Genomic DNA, 18,581 nt, shown 5'->3' with positions numbered 1-18,581 from the left:
TGTAGAACTGTGAGCATCTCCCATGCAGCCTGTTGATACAAGTAAGGGTGTGCAGCTCACACCCAGACTACAAGCTCCTCTTCCCTGTCCTTGCTTTGAAGCCAGTCACCGATTCAGTCTTTGGATTCCATGCAGCTTGTTTTCTCCTCGCCATTTCCTCTGCCTGCTGTGTACCTGAGGACCATGGTGTCTCTCACCTGAACTCCTAATTGGTTTCTTAGCTCTTTATATTCCTCTTTCTCCATCTCATTCACCGGTGATGTTGTTGCATCATTAGCTATTAATGCAGATCTCCTAACACGCTCACTTGCTTACCGTGTCTCATGACATTTCCTCATCCACAGGATAAACTGTAAACTCCTTCATTTGGGTTCTGTGGCCCATCCTACTCCAGGCGATGATGGCTCTGCGGCCTCACTTCTCCACAGACCTCTAGGTCTGGTCACACTGACATTCTCATCACTTCCCGAAAATGTCATTCTTCCTGTTGCTTACATGTGGTTCCCTATGTCTTTGCCTGAAAGGTTCTTTTCTACAATTGATGATTACCCAGTGTTTTTCTAAAACTGTGTCTCAGTGACCCCGTTGTGATTCCTTGAGGCAGTTGGTACCTGGGTTTTATTATTTTTATGTCACAGTTTATTTTACTTAATTTTTTATATGTCTCTCTTTTGAGTAGATTAGAGATTCTTCAGAGGTAGATCGGAACTTTTTTTTGAGGCAGGGTCTCACTATGTAGTTGAGACTGACCTGGAGCTCACTATGTAGCCCAGGCTGGTCTTGAACTCACAGCGATCCTCCTGCCTCAGCCTCCCTTGTGCTGGGATTACAGGCATGTGCCACCACGCCCGGCCTGAACTTTATTCAGAATGAACTGTCAGTGTTTATTAAATTTGGTGAAAAGAGAACCATTCTCCATTTTGTCCTGTTTTTAACACTAAGTCAATTGCTTCTATGAATCAATAAGCAAAAAGTGAAAAATAAACTGAAAAGACTAGACTGGAGAAGTTATCTTAGAATATTTGTTGTATTAATTTTTTATCAGAGGTATTGGTGGGAGGAAAGGGTAATTAGAAGGATGGTTGTCTCCATCTTTACCATGGTGGCATTGATGATGATGTGGATCGTTAAAGAGATTTGGAACTGCGAATAATTTCTTACTGATTCTCAGTTTTGTTTTTGGAGTGCTGGAGATTGAACCCAGGGCCTTTGCACTGAGCTACATCCCCAGCTCTTTTTTTATTTTCATTTTTCTTATTTTGGAGACAGGATCTTGCTAAGTCACCCAGTTGCCCAACCTGGGCTCAGACTTGTGGTCCTCCTGCCTCAGCCTCCCAAAGTTCTGGCATTACAGGCATGTGCCACTGTGCCAAGACTGATTGTCAATTTTGAGTTGTTTTGCCACTTCAGGACATGGGGGAGAGCATTCCTGTTTCTAGCATTTTAATCCTGATTAGTAGAAATGACAGCAATGCTTCTTTAGAATGAAAACTTTACCCAGAAATGGACTCCAAGTTACAGCTTCTTCTTTTACTATTAAAAAGGTCTCTTGAAAGTCTGCAGTATTCTGATCATCTTTATACCGATTTTATCACTTTCACCTGCCATTGTGGGAATCCCCACAGCCAAGTCCACCCTTTTGGTTTTTGTGAACGCTCTCCCCTAACCCAGGCAAGCCCTTTAGCTTGTCTCCTGTCACAGGTGCAGCAGCGCAGTGAGTTAGTGCCTGGACATAATGTGTGTAGAAACCAAGTTCAAGGGTCTTTGTGCATCACTGTGGGCAGGCACTGATGTCCTGGCTCGCCAGAGTTAGCCTTTGTGTCTCTTTCTTCCATGGTAAGTAACCGCCTCTCATTGGAATGATGGAAAAAATCAAAATACAGATGGTGGTTCCTTCATTTCCTCCCTGCTCAGCACTAAGGATTGTGTGCTGGGCCCAAGTGTTTTTCACTTTTCCCTTTGACATTTCTTTTTTTTTGTTTTTGGTACCTGGGATTGGACTTGGGACCTTGTGCTTGCGAGGCACGTGACGGAACCACTGAGCTAAACCCCCGGCCCTGATTTGACATTTCTTGACAAGCTCAGAGCATTTCTTTCTGTCTCATATGTCACATCTGTTAGCAAAGCCATCCTCTCTGTCTTGCTTTACTTGGGGCGGGTGTGTGTGTGTCAAAGATTTGGACAACCAATTGCAATATTAACAACTCATAGAGTTCTTATCTCGTTTAAAAAAAGATTTAGATAAAAAGGCTTATGACTATCAAATTCACTAGAATCATGGGAATGTTTCTCTGTTTTTCTTAAAAAAATCTGCTCTGCATCCCTTGGATTCAAAGCTTAGGATTCAGCATCACTGCCTTCTTGCTGCTGGTGCTGGTGCCTTTCTACGTAGGAAAGCCCACAAGTTATCTTTCAGGACCCCTGCCCTCATGACAGCTTTCATTTCTTTTGCTACATAGGGAGTCAGAGATCCATGATCATCTCCAAATGCATCAAATTGTATGTATAGCAAGACCATAATTACCATTATTGCCCAGAATGTGTGTGTGTTGTGTGGGGGATTAAGAATGCCTCGTAGATGTGGTGACTGCTGAGGAGAGTTGTCAAGATGAGGGAGAGTTCACTTGGTGAACGGAAAGGATGCCGGCCTTCCCATGGAGGAGCAACATGTGCCAAGACAGGGAGGTGTGAGAGAGAGGTGGTCCAGGCTCTGTGCCGCAGGGACATCCAGGCCCCTTGGCTGGGCTTCCTGTGAATCGCCTGCTGTCTCTTCTGTCCTCCATCCACTGAGTCTCTGAGTTCCATCTGCAGCCCTTAGAGAGGGGGCAAGTGTGCCTGTGCCAGATGATCTGGAGGAGGCTCTGCGTTGTCCTCTGTAAAATCTCGAAGCTTGGGGGATCTCCTTGGGAGCTCTCCCACCACCACCTCTTGGGCGGGAGAGGAAGGTGTTCAGGGTGGGCCCGTTTCTGTGAGCGGGTCTGAGTGCTTCTGTCCTTCCTGTAGGGAAGCTGTGCCAGTGGACTGACGCCTGCCTGTCCCATCCCTGTGCAAACGGAAGCACCTGCACCACTGTGGCCAACCAGTTCTCCTGCAGATGCCTCGTGGGCTTCACGGGGCAGAAGTGCGAGGCTGATGTCAATGAGTGTGACGTTCCAGGACAGTGCCAGAATGGCGGCACCTGCCTCAACCTGCCTGGCTCCTACCAGTGCCAGTGCTCCCGGGGCTTCACGGGCCAGCGCTGTGACAGCCCCTACGTGCCCTGTGCACCCTCGCCCTGTGTCAACGGAGGCACCTGCCGGCAGACCGGCGACTTCACCTTTGATTGTAGCTGTCTTCCAGGTAAGGAGTTCGCTGGTATCCTGGGGTCGGGGGACAGCGCGCTCACAGGAGGAGGGATGGTTGTGCGCGTGGCTCAGTGGCTCCTTTAGGAAGTCCCTTTAAAAAGGGAAAAAAGGGAAGTGAGAATTTTGTGTGGAGTGGGTTGCTGGTGAGGGAGGAGTTTTATGAGCCCACTGAGCTTCATAAACTGAGCAGGGGGTTATTTAACATGTCAAGGTTTATGATGATGAGTGGCTTGTTTATTGTCCCTGTTGGAGACACAGTGAGAAGAAATACGAGAGATAGAGCTCTGGGAAAGGGATGGGGAGATCTGGAAGGGAGAAGAACATCATGAGAGTTAGACACTGGTAAACATGTGTGTGATAAAGTGCTTTAAACAAGATCGATACTAAGTAGTTGATCAGATTTTTTTTTTTTGGTACCGGGGATCGAACAGTTGATCAGATTTTGCATGTGCTTTTGGCTCTGATGGGATAATGCACTATTGTTCCATCCATTTAAATAATTAAATGCATCCATCCACCTTTTTTTTTTTTGAGACAGGGTCTCACTATATAGCTCAGGCTGGCCTTTGAGCTCCCTATGTAGCCCAGGCTGGCCTTGAACTTGTGCTGATCCTCCTGCCTCAGCCTCCCGAGTGCTGGGATTGCCGACACTCACCACCACCCTGGATTCCATCCACCCTTTTGTGATTTTTTTTTTCCTCCTGGGTACTGGCCTTTAGTACCCACTCCCATGTGCCTTCCCTGACTTTGGAGTAACCACCCTGCCCAAAATGGAAGCGGGAGAGTTTGGAAACTAGGATGGAGGGGCCCTCTGTTAGTCAGCAGGCACTTTTTCATGAGCCCTGGTAGATGATGTTGAGGGACTAAGCATGACACGGTGCTTTGTCATGCTCCTGGCCGGTCCCCCGGAGCACACACGTAGCCCAAGGTGGCTGCGGGCAGAGGCAGGCGCCTGCTGTTCCGTAGGGGAAAAGAGCAAGACTGACCGGTTCCCTTCGCTCCTTATAAAAGTGACTGGGAGGCTGAAAACAAGAATTTTGATTGGGAACAGAACACAAACAGCTGGAGCAAATGAATTACTAAGCAACAAAGGTCTTGTTTTTATACAAATATCCTTAGTACAAAAGCAAAAGAAGGAAAACTGTGTGTGTGTGTGTGTGTGTGTGTGTGTGTGTGTGTGAATAATATGCTAAAGAGACATAATTGCCTTACAAGAGGTTGTTCTAGCTACTCTTGGTGTGAGAATTTTAAATTCTGGTGTTATGGATGTGCTTCACATATAATGGGTTTGTGTTTTATCTTCTGGGGATTAAAGGTTGTAGGTTGGTCCTCAGTGAAAAATAGTTGGTAATTTATTCATTTTATTTGGTAAAAATGTGTGGGCTGCTGTGTTCTGGATACTGTGTTATGTGTCTGGGATACAGCAGTGCAAGACCCTGACAGTAACCTAGATAAAAACTTTATATCATTTAGCTGTGTGGCAAGAACATGCTATTAATTATACTGCTTTTAGTTTATCTTTCAATAAAGAATAGATAATGCTATTACTCAAGATACTAGATAAATGTTTATTGACATAGTATTGCTGTCATCCATATTATCTTGTAGAAGGAATAACTAAAAGATAACTTGTTCCTCTTGAATTCGTTTGCTTTTAGGGTTGAACGCAGACATAGACTATAAACAATTTAATTTTGTAAATATTTTAGTTTCGCTAACATCCTAGAGGACTGATGTATACTAGTGCAAGTGGTAGTAATCGAAATGACTGTGATTGATGGTTGAAGGCCGTCTGGCATTTACAGTTTTAAGAAAATGACTTCTAATAGTTGCCTAGAACGGGAGGTTAATTTGGCATTGAGATGTTGACAGGAAGTTAGAGAAGTCAATAAAGGAAGTCTTTAGCTGGGAGAGAGCGTTATTCAGTCCCGCTGTTTGTGCGTTATCATCCCTTAGCCACGATAAGAGCCTCAGGGAATTCTGAGAGTGTGTCCAGGAAGGGATCTGTCAGATGAGAATAGCGTCCCCTCCTTGAGAAAGGAAATAACCAGGGATTCCACAGCCAGGAGGCTGCCAGGTCTGGTGGGAGGAGGAAGATTTTGGCTGCCTCTTAAGCTCTTATGTCATGTAAAGCAAGACAGTGTGTGTGTGTGTGTGTGTGTGTGTGTGTTAGAGAGAGAGTGTGTGTGTGTGTGTGTGTGTGTGTGTGTGTGTGTGTGTGTGTGTGTGTAAGAGAGAGAGAGGGAGGGAGAGGAGGGAGAGAGAAGATTGGCAAAGGGAAAGTTAACACTCATTTAATGCCAGGCCCTGCTGGCTACTTCCATAGGTTGAGTACCCACAACCACTGGGAATGGGTATCGTAGTTTTGAGTTTTCTCACACGGTGTAACTGCAGTTCTGCAATATTAAATGATTCACCCAAAGATGCACAGCTGATGTGTGGCGAGGTTGGGCCCTGAAACCCAGGCTGTTTATTGCCAGAGCCTGAGCTCTGTGAATCTTCCTGCCTTGCGCTGCACCATTCAGTTGGTTCCTAGAGTGCTCTGGGGATGTGTGACTTTCTATTAAATGTTTGATTCAAAAATATGTATGCTTACATTTTCAGAAAAGTGAGATAGTCCTAATTACAACCAGGTAGTGTTCTTATCCTGGCATATATGTAGCATTGTGAAAATATTTAAACATAGTTAAGTACATCTAAAACAGAAGAACTTAGCTTGGACACTGTATAGAGGGAAATCCCAGAGCGGCCCAGAGTAATGGGTGTCAGCCACACTGTGAATAAGTATGTATTTACCCAGTTTGTAAGATTTCTTTGCCACATAGGGAAGTAGTGCCTAGAAAAGATTTAAAAACAAATTAATTTTGTTGGTACATTTTAGGTATACAATATACTGACATTCATCATTGGAGATTTGCACCTTTACGTAACTCGTCTTGATTCTTATTTTTCCCCCATTCTCCTGCCCTCCCTTCAACCCCTCTACCCCTCTATATTTACAAAGATTCCGTTTCCATTTTTTCATTTTCTCATATTAATTCCATTCCCTTCTTTCCTTTCCCCTGGAGAGGATTTTTGAAAGGCCTTTAAATAATACAGTACTCCTTTTCTTGCTCCTCCCTTAATTGTTCTCCGCACTACTTAAAGTAATAATCACCCTCTCCATGTGAATAGCAGCTTAAAAAAACTTTTTTGGTACTGAGGATCGAAGTGGGGTCCTTGCACTTGCGAGGCAGGTGGCGGAACCACTGAACTAAATCCCTGGCCTAGCAACTTATTTGAAGAGCATTATTATTTCCGATCTAAAGATGAGGAAACCAAGTCAGCAGGATGAAAAAGCAGCTTGTCAAGCTATTTTGCAACTCCAGAAAGACTGCTTCCTGCCTCTCTCCAGGCCTCTTCATGTCTAACCCAGGCAAGCCCTGATCATCCTATTTAGGCTTGTAACCCTCCTCCACCCCTCTTAATCACTAATCCTGGTCTAGCTTTTGTTTTCTTTCCCTGTGACACTTATTGTCTTACTGTATAATCTGCACTGTATAATTTACTTCATTATGCCTATTGTTTATTGTCTTTTCCAGATTCTGCCGCCTCTTCTCCTCTGCAGAACTGAAAGCTCTTTGTTTTGTTTACTTGTGTGTCTCAAACACCTGAAATCAGTGCGTGGTATATGTAACAGGCCCAGAGACATCTGTTGGCTGCCTGTGAGAGTATGGACTCGTTACAGTGTGGAGACTGTCGCTTCGGTCTTCTCCTTTCCTTCCCACTACCCTGCGTCCTAGACTTAGTTTGAGTTCTCTTTTTATTCTTGGCCACTCTGTCTTCTCGGCACTGAGGGTCAGTGATCATATTTAAATGGTTGAATTATAGCCCTTTCCTGCAAAGGGTTAGTAGAGTCACGGTGAGTTGAGTTTCGTATTGTAGGATTGATGGGGGGAAAGAATGAAAGCTGCAAAAGAGAGAGGGGAAAAAGAAGTACCTTCAAGAAGGGAGTTAATCGAATGGAATCAAGCAACTGCATTGCATTGTGTCTTGGGATCAGCAGCTGTTAATAATCCAGAGCCCTCAGGAACTTTGGTCATGTAAAGCCACAGTGATTTTAGCATAAGAGCAGAATAGAGCGTGAAAATGAATTGTTGAATCATTGAATTCCTGCTTTTGGGTTAGGGCCAACAAATGGAAGAAAATGGGTTAGGCTCATTTTGGTGGCTATTTTAATAAGCAGCACAAGTAATCGGAAAACCCAGGGCTGTTTTGAATCTGCTGGCCGTCCCTGTGAGTTCACTGCTGGGTTGAACAGTCCTCAGTGTACTTTCCCTCTTTACTTCTCTCCTACAGCTCTGCTCTTTAGATTTGTTCTAAACGGAATAGAATGCTGTTGGGTCTGTCCGCTCCTACTGAAGAAGGCTTAGCCTCTGCAGCCGCCTCTGCGGTGGTTATTTGTCATATCCCTGCCCATTAAAGCTTGCGCACATCCACGGTTTTATGTCTGTTGTTTTCTGTTGTTGCTGAGTGTAAGAACCATTAGAAACAGGTCCCTAGGCATTTTCATACTCAGGAGCATGTGATGCTTTCCTGGGTATCACCCTAATCTCTGGGGGAGGGGAGTCGCCCTATGTCTTTGTGGTTTTGTCCAGTTTTGTCACTTTTTCATCTCTGTTCACGGAAGCTTTTTGTGAGGACTTTGGGCCTGGCCCAGAGCATCCCGATTCTGTCATCTCCTCTTCTCTTTCTTCTCTCTTCCCTACTCCTTTCCACCCTTCCACCTCCTGGGGCCTAAACAGAGAGACGAGCACGCCCGCTTGAGAATGTGCTTCTCTGTGTGGGACGACAAGTTCAGGAGACTTTTCTGCGCCCCGTCCTCACTGCCATCACCAATCACTGGCAGTAGCCCACAGTTCTGTAACAGCCCCATCTGAAAATGTCCCTTCTAAGTTTAATTTCTCTGCTTCTGGCCTTTGAAGGACGTGGCTTGGCTTTGGGCAGTAGACTCCTTTTAGTTTGGCCCATGTGAGCCTCGGTGACTTTGCCACACCCATCCTACCCACAGGTCTGGAGGCTGGTCTGCTTCCTTTTCCTCCAAAAACTGAAAAAATATTCTTAAGAAGGGACTGCACTGTAACTTAAAGCCTCCCCCCGCCTTTGGGTAGACTGTTTCTTACAAGAATTTGCGAGCTCTTTCCAAAAAGGGATCTGTAAATCTATTTTTAAAGCATAAATCCTGTCACAACTTTGGAGGAGAAATAGTTTGGCTTGAGGTTCTCAAACATGAAAACTTTTGACCTCAGGTCAGCTTTTCAACTTGCTTAAAGAAAACTGGGGTCTCAGAAGACGTACTACAACCGGGTAAAATTTCTGGTTCAGCACCGACTTGCCTGTTGGCCATATGACTGAGGGCATGTCAGCCATGTGGTCCTCAACGTCTTCATCTGTGGCATAGTAGGATTAGAATAGATAACCTCTGATGGGTGTCCTAATTCCATTGGTACATCATGATATTAGCGAATATGTTTTGATTACTTTCTCCCTGAAGTAACCACTTAGAGATATAATTTACACACCATGTAATTTGCTCTGGCCTACAGTTCAGTGACTTTAGTACATTCATAGATCTGCGCGGCCATCATTCCATTCAACTTTAGAATATTTTTATGCTCCAGAGGAAACCATGTACCCATCATCAATTGCTGGTGAAGCAATGGCTTCTTAATTCCTTCTCTGCCCTTGGAAGTTTTTAACCTACTGTCTCTATTTGTCTGTCTTGGACATCTTATAAATAGAAGCAGCAACATGTAGTCAGGTGTGATATGAGCATATTGAAGAAAGGTTTACTTAACCCAAGTTACAAAGATACAGTCTTTTTTTTCCTAATAGATAATTGTATAATTTTAGCTCTTGTTTTTAGGCCTGTGATCCATTTTGAGATAATTTTTATGTTTGCAGGGGGGTTCCAAATTCATTCTTCTGTATGTGGATTTTTACTTGTCTAGCTCCATCTATTGAGTTAAGTGCTTTTTATGTCCCACTCAACCCTTCAGGGACTCTTTGAGCTAGGTTCTGTTCATCCCTCAAGGAAGAAAGAAAATTTAAGTTTCGTGCCAGGGTTCACTCACTGTGTGGCAAGGCTGAGAGTTGTGCCTAGGCAATTTGGCTCCAGAGGCTACGCTTTTAACCACAAATTGACGCTCACCTGTCTGCCTTCTTACTGCCTACCTATTGACAGTGGGAAAACTACCTCAAAAATGCTCAGCCAGCCATATAAAATTTTATTTCTTGTAGCTTGTGGTTATGTTGAAATGCTTCTGCTTTCTTAATTTGTCTGTGGTTGGTGAATTCAGTTATTTGTAATACTGACTAATATAAAGCCAGGATCCAAGTTCCTATTCGTTAAGACTTAGCTGCGCAGGGGCTTTGTCACCTCCCCGACACCCTGTTCAGCCACATTTGGTCGTAGTTATCAGTCAGGGAGAGGATGACCATCACGAGTTGTAGAATCCCCAGCAGACCACACAAGTTCTTCTAAAACATTAATTTGAATTTACAGAGAGCACTGGACGAGGAGCGCTGACCTCAGATCGCATTCAGTGACTGCTCTGTGGTAGACCTGTAGCTTTGGCCTCACTTTATCATAACTGGGGTGGGCTTAAGCAGTTCAGCATTTTCTGGCTCAGTCCATTTGTAAGATTTTCGTATGATTAAACAGCAATATGAGTAATGTAAACTTTTAAAATCTGAGTGTATGTTTCCTTAGTCTTTCTCAGGCTTGCTTAGTGAATTCATCTGCTAGAATGGACTGAATAAATAAGTACCTGGAGAATTATAATTTACCTCAATCAGGCTCACATCTTCTGTAAAGTATTTCCTTTTATTTCTGGGGAATTATCCTTGGTCAGTCATTTATATAACTCCCTCTGTGTTCAGAGAAACCAGCCATGTTCCAGTATAGCAAAGCAGATGTAAGAATTCACAGTAACGTGTAGTGAGGAATGATCCCTGTCCTACTCATGAGGCTATAAATGTCATGAAAGCAGGGACTCTTCCTTTTTTACCTGCTGTTACCCTTCCATGTCTAGTGTAAGTCCTGGTCAATATTTTGAGTAAGCGATAATAACCTTGCAGAATATTTTGAGGAGTCCAAATAGCTAGTCATATACTGTATTTCATATAGAAAAATATTCATTGTACATCCTCTTGTCTTAAAGCTGGTAGGTAGCCTTCTATTGATTAGCTCAAGGATTTGGTACAAGAAAAGGGAAAGGAAAGAAGCCAAACATATAAAATACAGAGAGCCACACTGTGGGCACTGAGGATGAAGTTTGGTGCTTTAGTTTTGTTTTTCACAAAAAGGAAAAATCAAAAGAAAGGAAATAATGCTATAAATGTAACACTCATTTAGAGATGAATATAAATAATTTGAAGTACTGGGAAGTCATCAGTAATCATGGTACCTCATTTTAAGGTGGCTTTAATATTTGTGTAACATTTTATTTATGATGTGATACAACAATATAGAAAGGCAGCCTGGGGGAGTGGAACTGGACTCATTTTATAGGCGGGAGGGCTAACTCAGGGTCTGTAATGTCCTGTACATTAAATGGCTTGTAGGTTGTGAGATTGGGACTTGACCCACATCAGTATTCAATAGTTCAATATTTTTCCTATGGCCTCCTCCATCCCCAATTTTGGAAGTCCCTGAGCTATCCCCCACCCCACGCCAAAAAGGAATTTAAAGTTAATTGGGAAATCTTTTTATCTCTTCTTTCCAGCAGTCTAGTATGGAGCCAGGGAAAATCTAATACCTTGTTTTTTAGAACCAGTATGTATTTGTCCCAAGAAGATGTTAATCTTCCCCGGGATTTTATTTCATGGAAATGTGTTGAAATGCCCTCGAGGTGACTGTGGAGGCCTGTCGTCAGGGTCAAGAGTCCCTTTCACTGTCTGGCCATGTTCCATGCCAGAGAACATGCAGGATCATGCAGTTTTTCATGGAGTGAGTTCTGCATTGAGCAGCTCAGCGTTGGTTGAACTGAAATGGTTTTCTGGTGCCTGTGTACTGCAGGAGAAAGTGGAATGCTTCTATTTGAGAATTTATCACTTGCTTTTATTCTTCTCTGCCAGGTTTTGAAGGGAGCACCTGTGAGCGGAATATTGACGACTGCCCGAACCACCGGTGTCAGAATGGAGGGGTCTGTGTGGATGGTGTCAACACTTACAACTGCCGCTGCCCACCTCAGTGGACAGGTGCGTAGAGGGTGGCCAGTCCATTGGAACAGGGTGTGGTTGGTACCCGAGGAGAGTGGGATAAAAGTGAGCACCTTGTACAACTTCTCTCAGAGCTGCTCGGAGGCTAGACTGTGTGAACCGAGCAGAGATCTGGGTGCTGGACCTTGGGGTGGGTGTGCTGCTGGCCCCATGTGTTTGTCTGTGTTCGTGCAAACAAGACACGTTTTCACAGGTATGATCGGGTTACTGCTCTGAACTCAGCACCATGTTAAGTGCTGTGATGGGAGAGAAGAACACTCTTGATTAACCTGAGGCTTATCATCCAGGAAAAGCAGCATGTTACTTGGAGCATAGTAGTTGCTTAATAAATATTTTATAGGGAAACGAACACACTTAAATGGCAAATGTACATACCACAAGAGTTCAGATCAGTTTATTCATGGAGAGATATCTACCCCATCGTACTGTTTATTGTCATCCCCCATAATTAGCAAAGGGTTGAGCAGTTACTTTTGACATTATTTGTTTATTGTCCCCACTACATTTCTGCTTTTTCTTTCTTGTATCCCCTTTTCCATACCAAACAAAAATAGGGTTTTCTGCCTCTTACATCAAAAGAGCAGTGTTGTTTAATTTGACAGCCTCTTGATAGTTTCTTATGTTATCTTAGGTTTTTCACTTATTTTTGAAACTCAAGTGATTTTCTGCAGACGTTTAGTTCTAATTTTTGTTCATAGGATCTGTTTATCTGTCTACTGAAAGTGGAAACTATTAAGAACTGGTTAAGGGATGAAAAGCTGAGCCTTTTGGAGAGACACTGCTTTAATGCAGAAACCCACGGAATGCATGACACGGGGGGAAATTGCAGCGACAGGGTAGACCGCCTTCTGAAGAGCAGTCTTGGTGCTGGGGTGCAGCTACTCCTACCTAGTGTTCTTTAGTGTCTTAGAATCGCTTTCCTTTGTAGCTTCTAATTATTTAGAGTACTCTGATGCTGTAGACTCTGAATAGGAAGAAATAGAACGGACTTACAACTTAAATAATAGGATTTTCTTCAAGAGTCTTTATTTCTGCCTTTAATCCCCAAACTGCTGGTTTTGATTTTTCCCCCATGGGTTTCCCTAGCTCTGAACTTTCCTTAGAATTTTTTTCATGGTGTCCTAGGACTTTACTCCTAACCCTCTGTGCCTTCTACTGTGCGCTCTCTTTTCCTAACCCTCTATTTTTTTTTTTTCCATTTCTGTGGAGGATTTTTCAGAGGCCATTTTTTTTTCCAGCTTAAAAAACTACTATAAAGTTACTTCGATGGCAGATAGTTACTGGGAGATCTGAATTTTGTTCACTTTTTAATGATACTTGCAGTGGTATTAGACAGGTTGAATACTTGTCAGGAACTTGACTTTATTCTAATCTCCTGCTGCCCTGTGGGAGAGTGACTGTATCGTACTGTGACTTTTGATGCCAGTGAAGATTAAATGGTATTTAATTTCATTGCTGATTTCTCTTTGATAGCACATTGGGTTTCCTGCTTTTATATTAATTGGGGAGGTCTGATCTTGGGAAAACTTTCCCAGTGACATGGTATTTTATCCATATTTCTTACCCCAGGATGTTTAGTAAGTATCTCTTATCTATCAAAGTCCTTATAAGACATTTCTCTCTTGATGTGTTTTATTTCTAGGAAGGGTGGGAAAGGTAACGAATGCGTAAGTTCCGAGTGGCAGTTTTCGTTTTTTCCATCTGCTGCCTGTCCTTTAGAGTGACCCTCAGTCTTCGGTTTCCCACCACAGGTTTCCTTCCCGTTTTTCTCTGATTCTTTGATTTTCAATAACGAGACTTGTTTTTTGCCCTGCTCATCATCAACAGAATGAAGTCCAAGATTCTACCTGTTACCGAAGCCCTTCAAGCCTCAGCTCTGTCTTCTTCTCCAGTCTCCCCTTGCATCCAGCAGCTCTTCAGACTCCAGCAAAAAAGAGCTGCTCGGGCCGGGGATTTAGCTCAGCGATTCAGTGGCCTGCCTCACAAGTGCAAGGACCCGAGTTCGATCCCCGGTACCACCAAAAAAAAAAAAAAAAAAAGAGCTGCTCTTAGTTCTGATTCTGCTGCTCATTGTTTCACATCCCAAGTCTTCATTCACACCACTCCTTTCTCCAGATTTCTCCACCCCTCTCCTGTTTTCCTTACTGTTTTTCACCTGCCTGACTCTGCCGGGTGGTTACCTCTTTCAGGAAGCCTCCGCTGACCTCTGTGCAGGCACAGCCTGAGTGTTCGCTGACCGGACGGACGATGGAGGTTCCGAGAGACCGGGTAGTTGGACTGTTGGTGACAGCTGTTGCTACTCTCCTTATAGACCTATGAGAGCTGTTTCCCATCACACCCTGCCCGCATTCTGAAGAGAGGAATAGAAAGACATCTGTCCCATAGGGTTCCTATTTCTATTGAAATCATGGTTCTAAATTCAGATTCATATTTCCTACCTTATATAAATCATAGAAACGAATAGGTCTGGGATGTAAGAATTAAATGATGTTTATTAGCTCTCAGTGTGCTTAATTGCAGTGTTTTATTTTGTGTAATCTTTTCAGTAACTGTGTCAGGAGTAGACTTTATTAAATATCCATTTTACAGATACCGATACACATTCAAGAGTTAAATAATTTGCCCAAGTCAAATAGTGATTAGGTTAGCGTTTGAACCTAGGCTTATTGAGTTCCGGATTTGTGCTCAAATCTGTAGTCTTTCTTCTAATTGAATCAAATTGATTCAATGAGTTGTTTTTTGTTTTTTTGTTTTTTTTATTTTTTATTTTTTCAGGACTTTTCTAATAGGTTGCAAGTTTAATTTATAATTTTATTGTGCTAGAATTTGGTGACTTATTCTTTGTGCCTTTCCCTATTTAGGAATTTAGCTGGTTACTTTGAGGTTAGAAGTTCACATAATGTGAATGTTTTATATTAAGTTCAGTGCTTTTTTCACTGTACCTAAGAGCCTTGTTTCAACTTTGTTCAGACTTCCCTTTGCAATTTCCAGCTGTGGAGTTGAAGCACGAACTGTTTGGTTTGGCTTTTGACAAAATAGAAAAGGAGGGGTTGTCGTGGGCAAGGAGCAAAGGAAATGAAGTTGCTGGCCATTTGAAAATGAATAGATGAGGTTATATGGCTGGAAAGTAAGGCATTAATTTTAAATAAATGGAAATGTGGGAATTTGCTGTATTTTTAATGAGAAGAGCAGCAGACTTCCAGATGAGTGGAAGTTTTTCCAGCTCTCATCATGGTTTGACTTGGAAAAAATAAATTCCTTCTTCTTGGAAGACTTTATTTGCTATACTTGAAACTAATATCTCTTTCATTCTGAATCATTGGCCAGGAGAATGCTTTTTGACTTTTTTCCTTTTCAGCAAACAACAGTCATGCTGAACAGTGTAGTTATATCTTGCTGTTGAATATCTTAAGTGTAATGTTCTGCAACTACATGAAATACCTGATTTTGAAGACTTAATAGGAAAAAAATACAATATCCTCATACTGCTTAAATGTTGATTAGATGATAAAGTTATGCTGTTTTAGATAACATTGGGTGAAATGAAATATATTAAAATTAATTTTATACATTCCCTTTCATGTCTATTGTGGCCCCTGGAAAATTCAGAATGACATCTATGTGTCTCCTTGTATTTCTTTTGGGCAACATACTTTAGATGCAAAGGTGTTCTTTCTGTGTTACCATTGCTGCTGCTCTGTGGGAACATTGGCCTGGCTTCTCAGTGGGAGAGGGGTAGATGGGTAGCCATAGCCATATGTAGAGGCGACCTCTTACTGGTCTCACTGGCAAAAACATGTTGGCTTTGTTTTGCTGTGGTTTTCCCATCAGGTATGGGCAGAATTGTGTCATAGCTCAGTACAGAGCTTTTCCACCTACCATGGCTGTCTGAATAAATAGTGTTTGTTCATGCTTTCAAAGACCACCAACCAGTCTTCTGGACTAGCCTGAGCTCAGGTAGAACAAAGAAATTGGTGTTGAGGGTGGGTGTAGACAGAGGGTTTACCTCTTCATCGGAATCTTATTATGGAGATAAGTCCAAATGACTCGATGTTCTTTTAGGAAATGAAAATATACCTAAGGGTTTAGTGCCGGCTGAGCACAAATGTCTTCATTATATACTGAATTTGGCCCCAGGCCATCTTATCGGAGAAGTTCTGCTCTGGCTCAGATATCCATTTAAGGAGAAATAAGTTTTAAAGGGCCCAAAATTTATTAGAGCAATGTAGATTAATGTTTTGTCTACATAGGTTGTTATTTGAATTTTCCTTTTAAAAGTTCATTTCCTTCGGAATTAAAGTTGGCTCTAAGCTCAACTCACAAATTCCTCTCTGTGGCTGCTTTTGGTTTTGGGTTCACTCATAGGGCAGATGTGATTTATTTTCCTGTGCTTATTATTAATCCAAAAATGTAATTTCAGCTTGGGCTTAGAATAGTGCTTTGGGACATTAAGCAGAAGTGAACAATGAAACTTAGGTGGACATTAGTCAAATAAAACTGACCACATTTTCTCTCAGCTCTCCTTGATGGCATGATGAGCCTGAAGAGTTGGTTACAATTTCCACTGCTCTCAGTCTTTCCAGTTTCAGTGCAAACTTTTGGCCTGCATCAGTAAGTGTGGATGCCAGAGCGGGTGCATGAGCTCCAGAGTCTGGGAAGGGGAGTGTGTGTATGACCGTCTTTTGGTGTCGAACAAGGTGTCTCTGTTGGCCCAGCATCTAGTTGGTGACAAGTTGTCCTCTGGGACAGTCTTTTCTCACAACTACTTTGTGTGTGTGTGTGTGTGTGTAAAACTGTGAGGAAAAACTTTCAGTTGAGAATGGAAATAAATTGCATTTTGGGTTACAAAGGTATTGTCATTTGTGTTCTGCATGGGAGAAAGGGAGAATTTCACTTTTCAGTTTGCCTGCTGTCAGCTTGATCGTAAGGACTTGATAATCAGCTTTTTCTCTAGAATTCTATCCCCTGCCCCCATTTCCAGTTCCTAGCAGTTCAGTGGACTGCTGGAGTGCTGACCTGAAGCACCCTCATCCCAGAGGTCCAAAAGCTGGTTAGTGACCATGTGTAGAAACGGGTGAGTGCACAGTGAAGCCCAGCTAAGTGGGGGAGTGAGACTGCAGGATCTTTTCTGCCCTGTGGCTCATTATCCATTGTTCAACTTTGGCTCTGTTATAGGCAGGATCCATTTAACCTTGTGGTTTTTAAGCCTTCATAGCATGATTGTAAGTTCAATAACATTTATTGAGCAGCTGTTATATCCAATATACTGCACTAGATGTTATAAGAGACACAAGAAAAAATTTTTCCTGCCTTTCAAGAAGGGTGAAACTCACCAGAAAGAAGTCTACAGTAACTACAAAGGAGGTAGAAAGTGGTAATGAATGAGATTTGGGAAGAAGCGTGGTAAGAATTGGAAACCGTCAGAGTACTTTTTGAGCTGGTTGCGGTGGCACATGCCCGTCATCATTGAGTTCAAGGTCAGCTTGGACTTTGTATTGAGTTCAAGAATACATAGTGAGACCCTGTTTCAAATCCCCCCGACCCCAGTGCTTAGTTGATTAAGGGGAAGGATTAAGAACTGTTAAATTCTGTTTCAAATTCAAGTAGTGAGACACTGTGGGACTAATGATAGAGATAGAGAACTAGAGTAGAGATGATGGTAAATTTAAGGTGAGTTTTCCAAAAACAATAGCTGCATCATGACTCATAAGCTCAGAATAGAGTAGAGACTAGAGTCTGAGGCTTTGAGCTCCCCTCCTGTTTTGATTCCCATGGAAATGTGTCAAGTTTGTGAGGGATGGTGTGTCCAATGAGAAAAACAGGTGTGGGACCTGAATTGTGAGACACGGCCACCCCTGAGAGAATTGAGGAGGAAAGGATCTAAAGAAGGTAGGTGAGACCAGGGGAGGTCTGCGACACAGGGCTGTAGCGCTGTGAGGTTTCTCTCAGTTCTTGGGCATGCTTCTGTTGCAGCTTGTGTCAGACGTTATTGCTCTTACTGGTTTATATGCTCAACTCGCCTAGTATGTTATCAGCCTCTTGAGGATTGATAATTATTGTGGCATTTCTAGACATATTTTAATAAATGATGATGATTGAGTGGCAACCAGGAGACTCAGATAAGAATGAGCAGATCTCACTCTTTTTTAATGTGTATATGACCCAGTTTTCTGTACCCGTTCATCACTTGTTGGATGCTTAGGTTGTTTCCATTTCTTGACTGTTGTAGATAGTGCTGCAGTAAATGAGGGTGCAGATGTCTCCTCAACATACTGGTTTCATTTTCTCGGATATATACTCAATAGTGGACTTGCTGAAATGTAATTGTATTTTTAAATTTTGAAGAAACACCATCTTGTCTGCCAAAATGGCTGTAGTAATTTACATTCCCATCTGCAGTTTGCAGGGTTTCCCTTTTCTCCACATCCTTGCCTCCATGTTGTCTTCTCTTTGATCATAGCCAGTCTCACTGAGTGAGGTCATCTCATTGTGATTTTGATTTCCCCAATGATTGGTGATTTTGAATATTTTTCAATACTTGCTGATCACCTGTGTAACGTATCTTCTTCTGAGAAATGTCTGTTTAGGACCGTTGCCCATTTTTAACTCAGTTATTTGTTTTGTTTCTTTGTTACTATTTTTTTGTGTTCAGAAAAATTTTACTTCTTTTTGTGAACTCTGTATCAGGTAACAAACAGGACCACAGACATCTTCCCCAGAATTGTGGAATGAATTACTTTCATGACCTGAGGTTCCACTGTAGAATCAAAATGCATTAAAGATATTAAATGTTAAAACAGAAACACTTAACCTACTGGGAGATAAAATAGGTAAAAATTTTTGAAGTCATAGGAGTAGGCAAGGACTTTCTCAATAGAATTTAAATTATATAAGAAATAACCTAGGGAGGGGGTGAAGGGAGGGCAGGGACAAGGGGAAAAAATGAGAACCAAGACCTGTCATGGAGGTACAAGA

At 42.5% G+C, this 18,581-nt stretch overlaps 1 protein-coding gene across 1 annotated transcript in view; it reads left to right on the top strand.

Annotated features, from left to right (window-relative positions):
* Notch2 (notch receptor 2) overlaps positions 1–18,581 on the top strand; it is a 106,181-nt gene that overhangs the window by 29,646 nt on the left and 57,954 nt on the right. The window contains exons 3-4 of the mRNA XM_033758404.1: positions 3,004–3,339; positions 11,463–11,585. Coding sequence (XP_033614295.1) covers positions 3,004–3,339; positions 11,463–11,585 — 459 coding nt within the window. The remainder of the gene's footprint in view (positions 1–3,003; positions 3,340–11,462; positions 11,586–18,581) is intronic.

This window comes from Fukomys damarensis, unplaced genomic scaffold (genome assembly GCF_012274545.1).
Source record: "Fukomys damarensis isolate Sample0158 unplaced genomic scaffold, DMR_v1.0_HiC HiC_scaffold_33, whole genome shotgun sequence".
In the NCBI taxonomy this organism is placed as follows: Eukaryota; Metazoa; Chordata; class Mammalia; order Rodentia; family Bathyergidae; genus Fukomys; species Fukomys damarensis.
The sequence above is the reverse complement of the archived record's forward strand: the minus strand, read 5'-3'. Positions and strand labels throughout refer to the sequence as shown.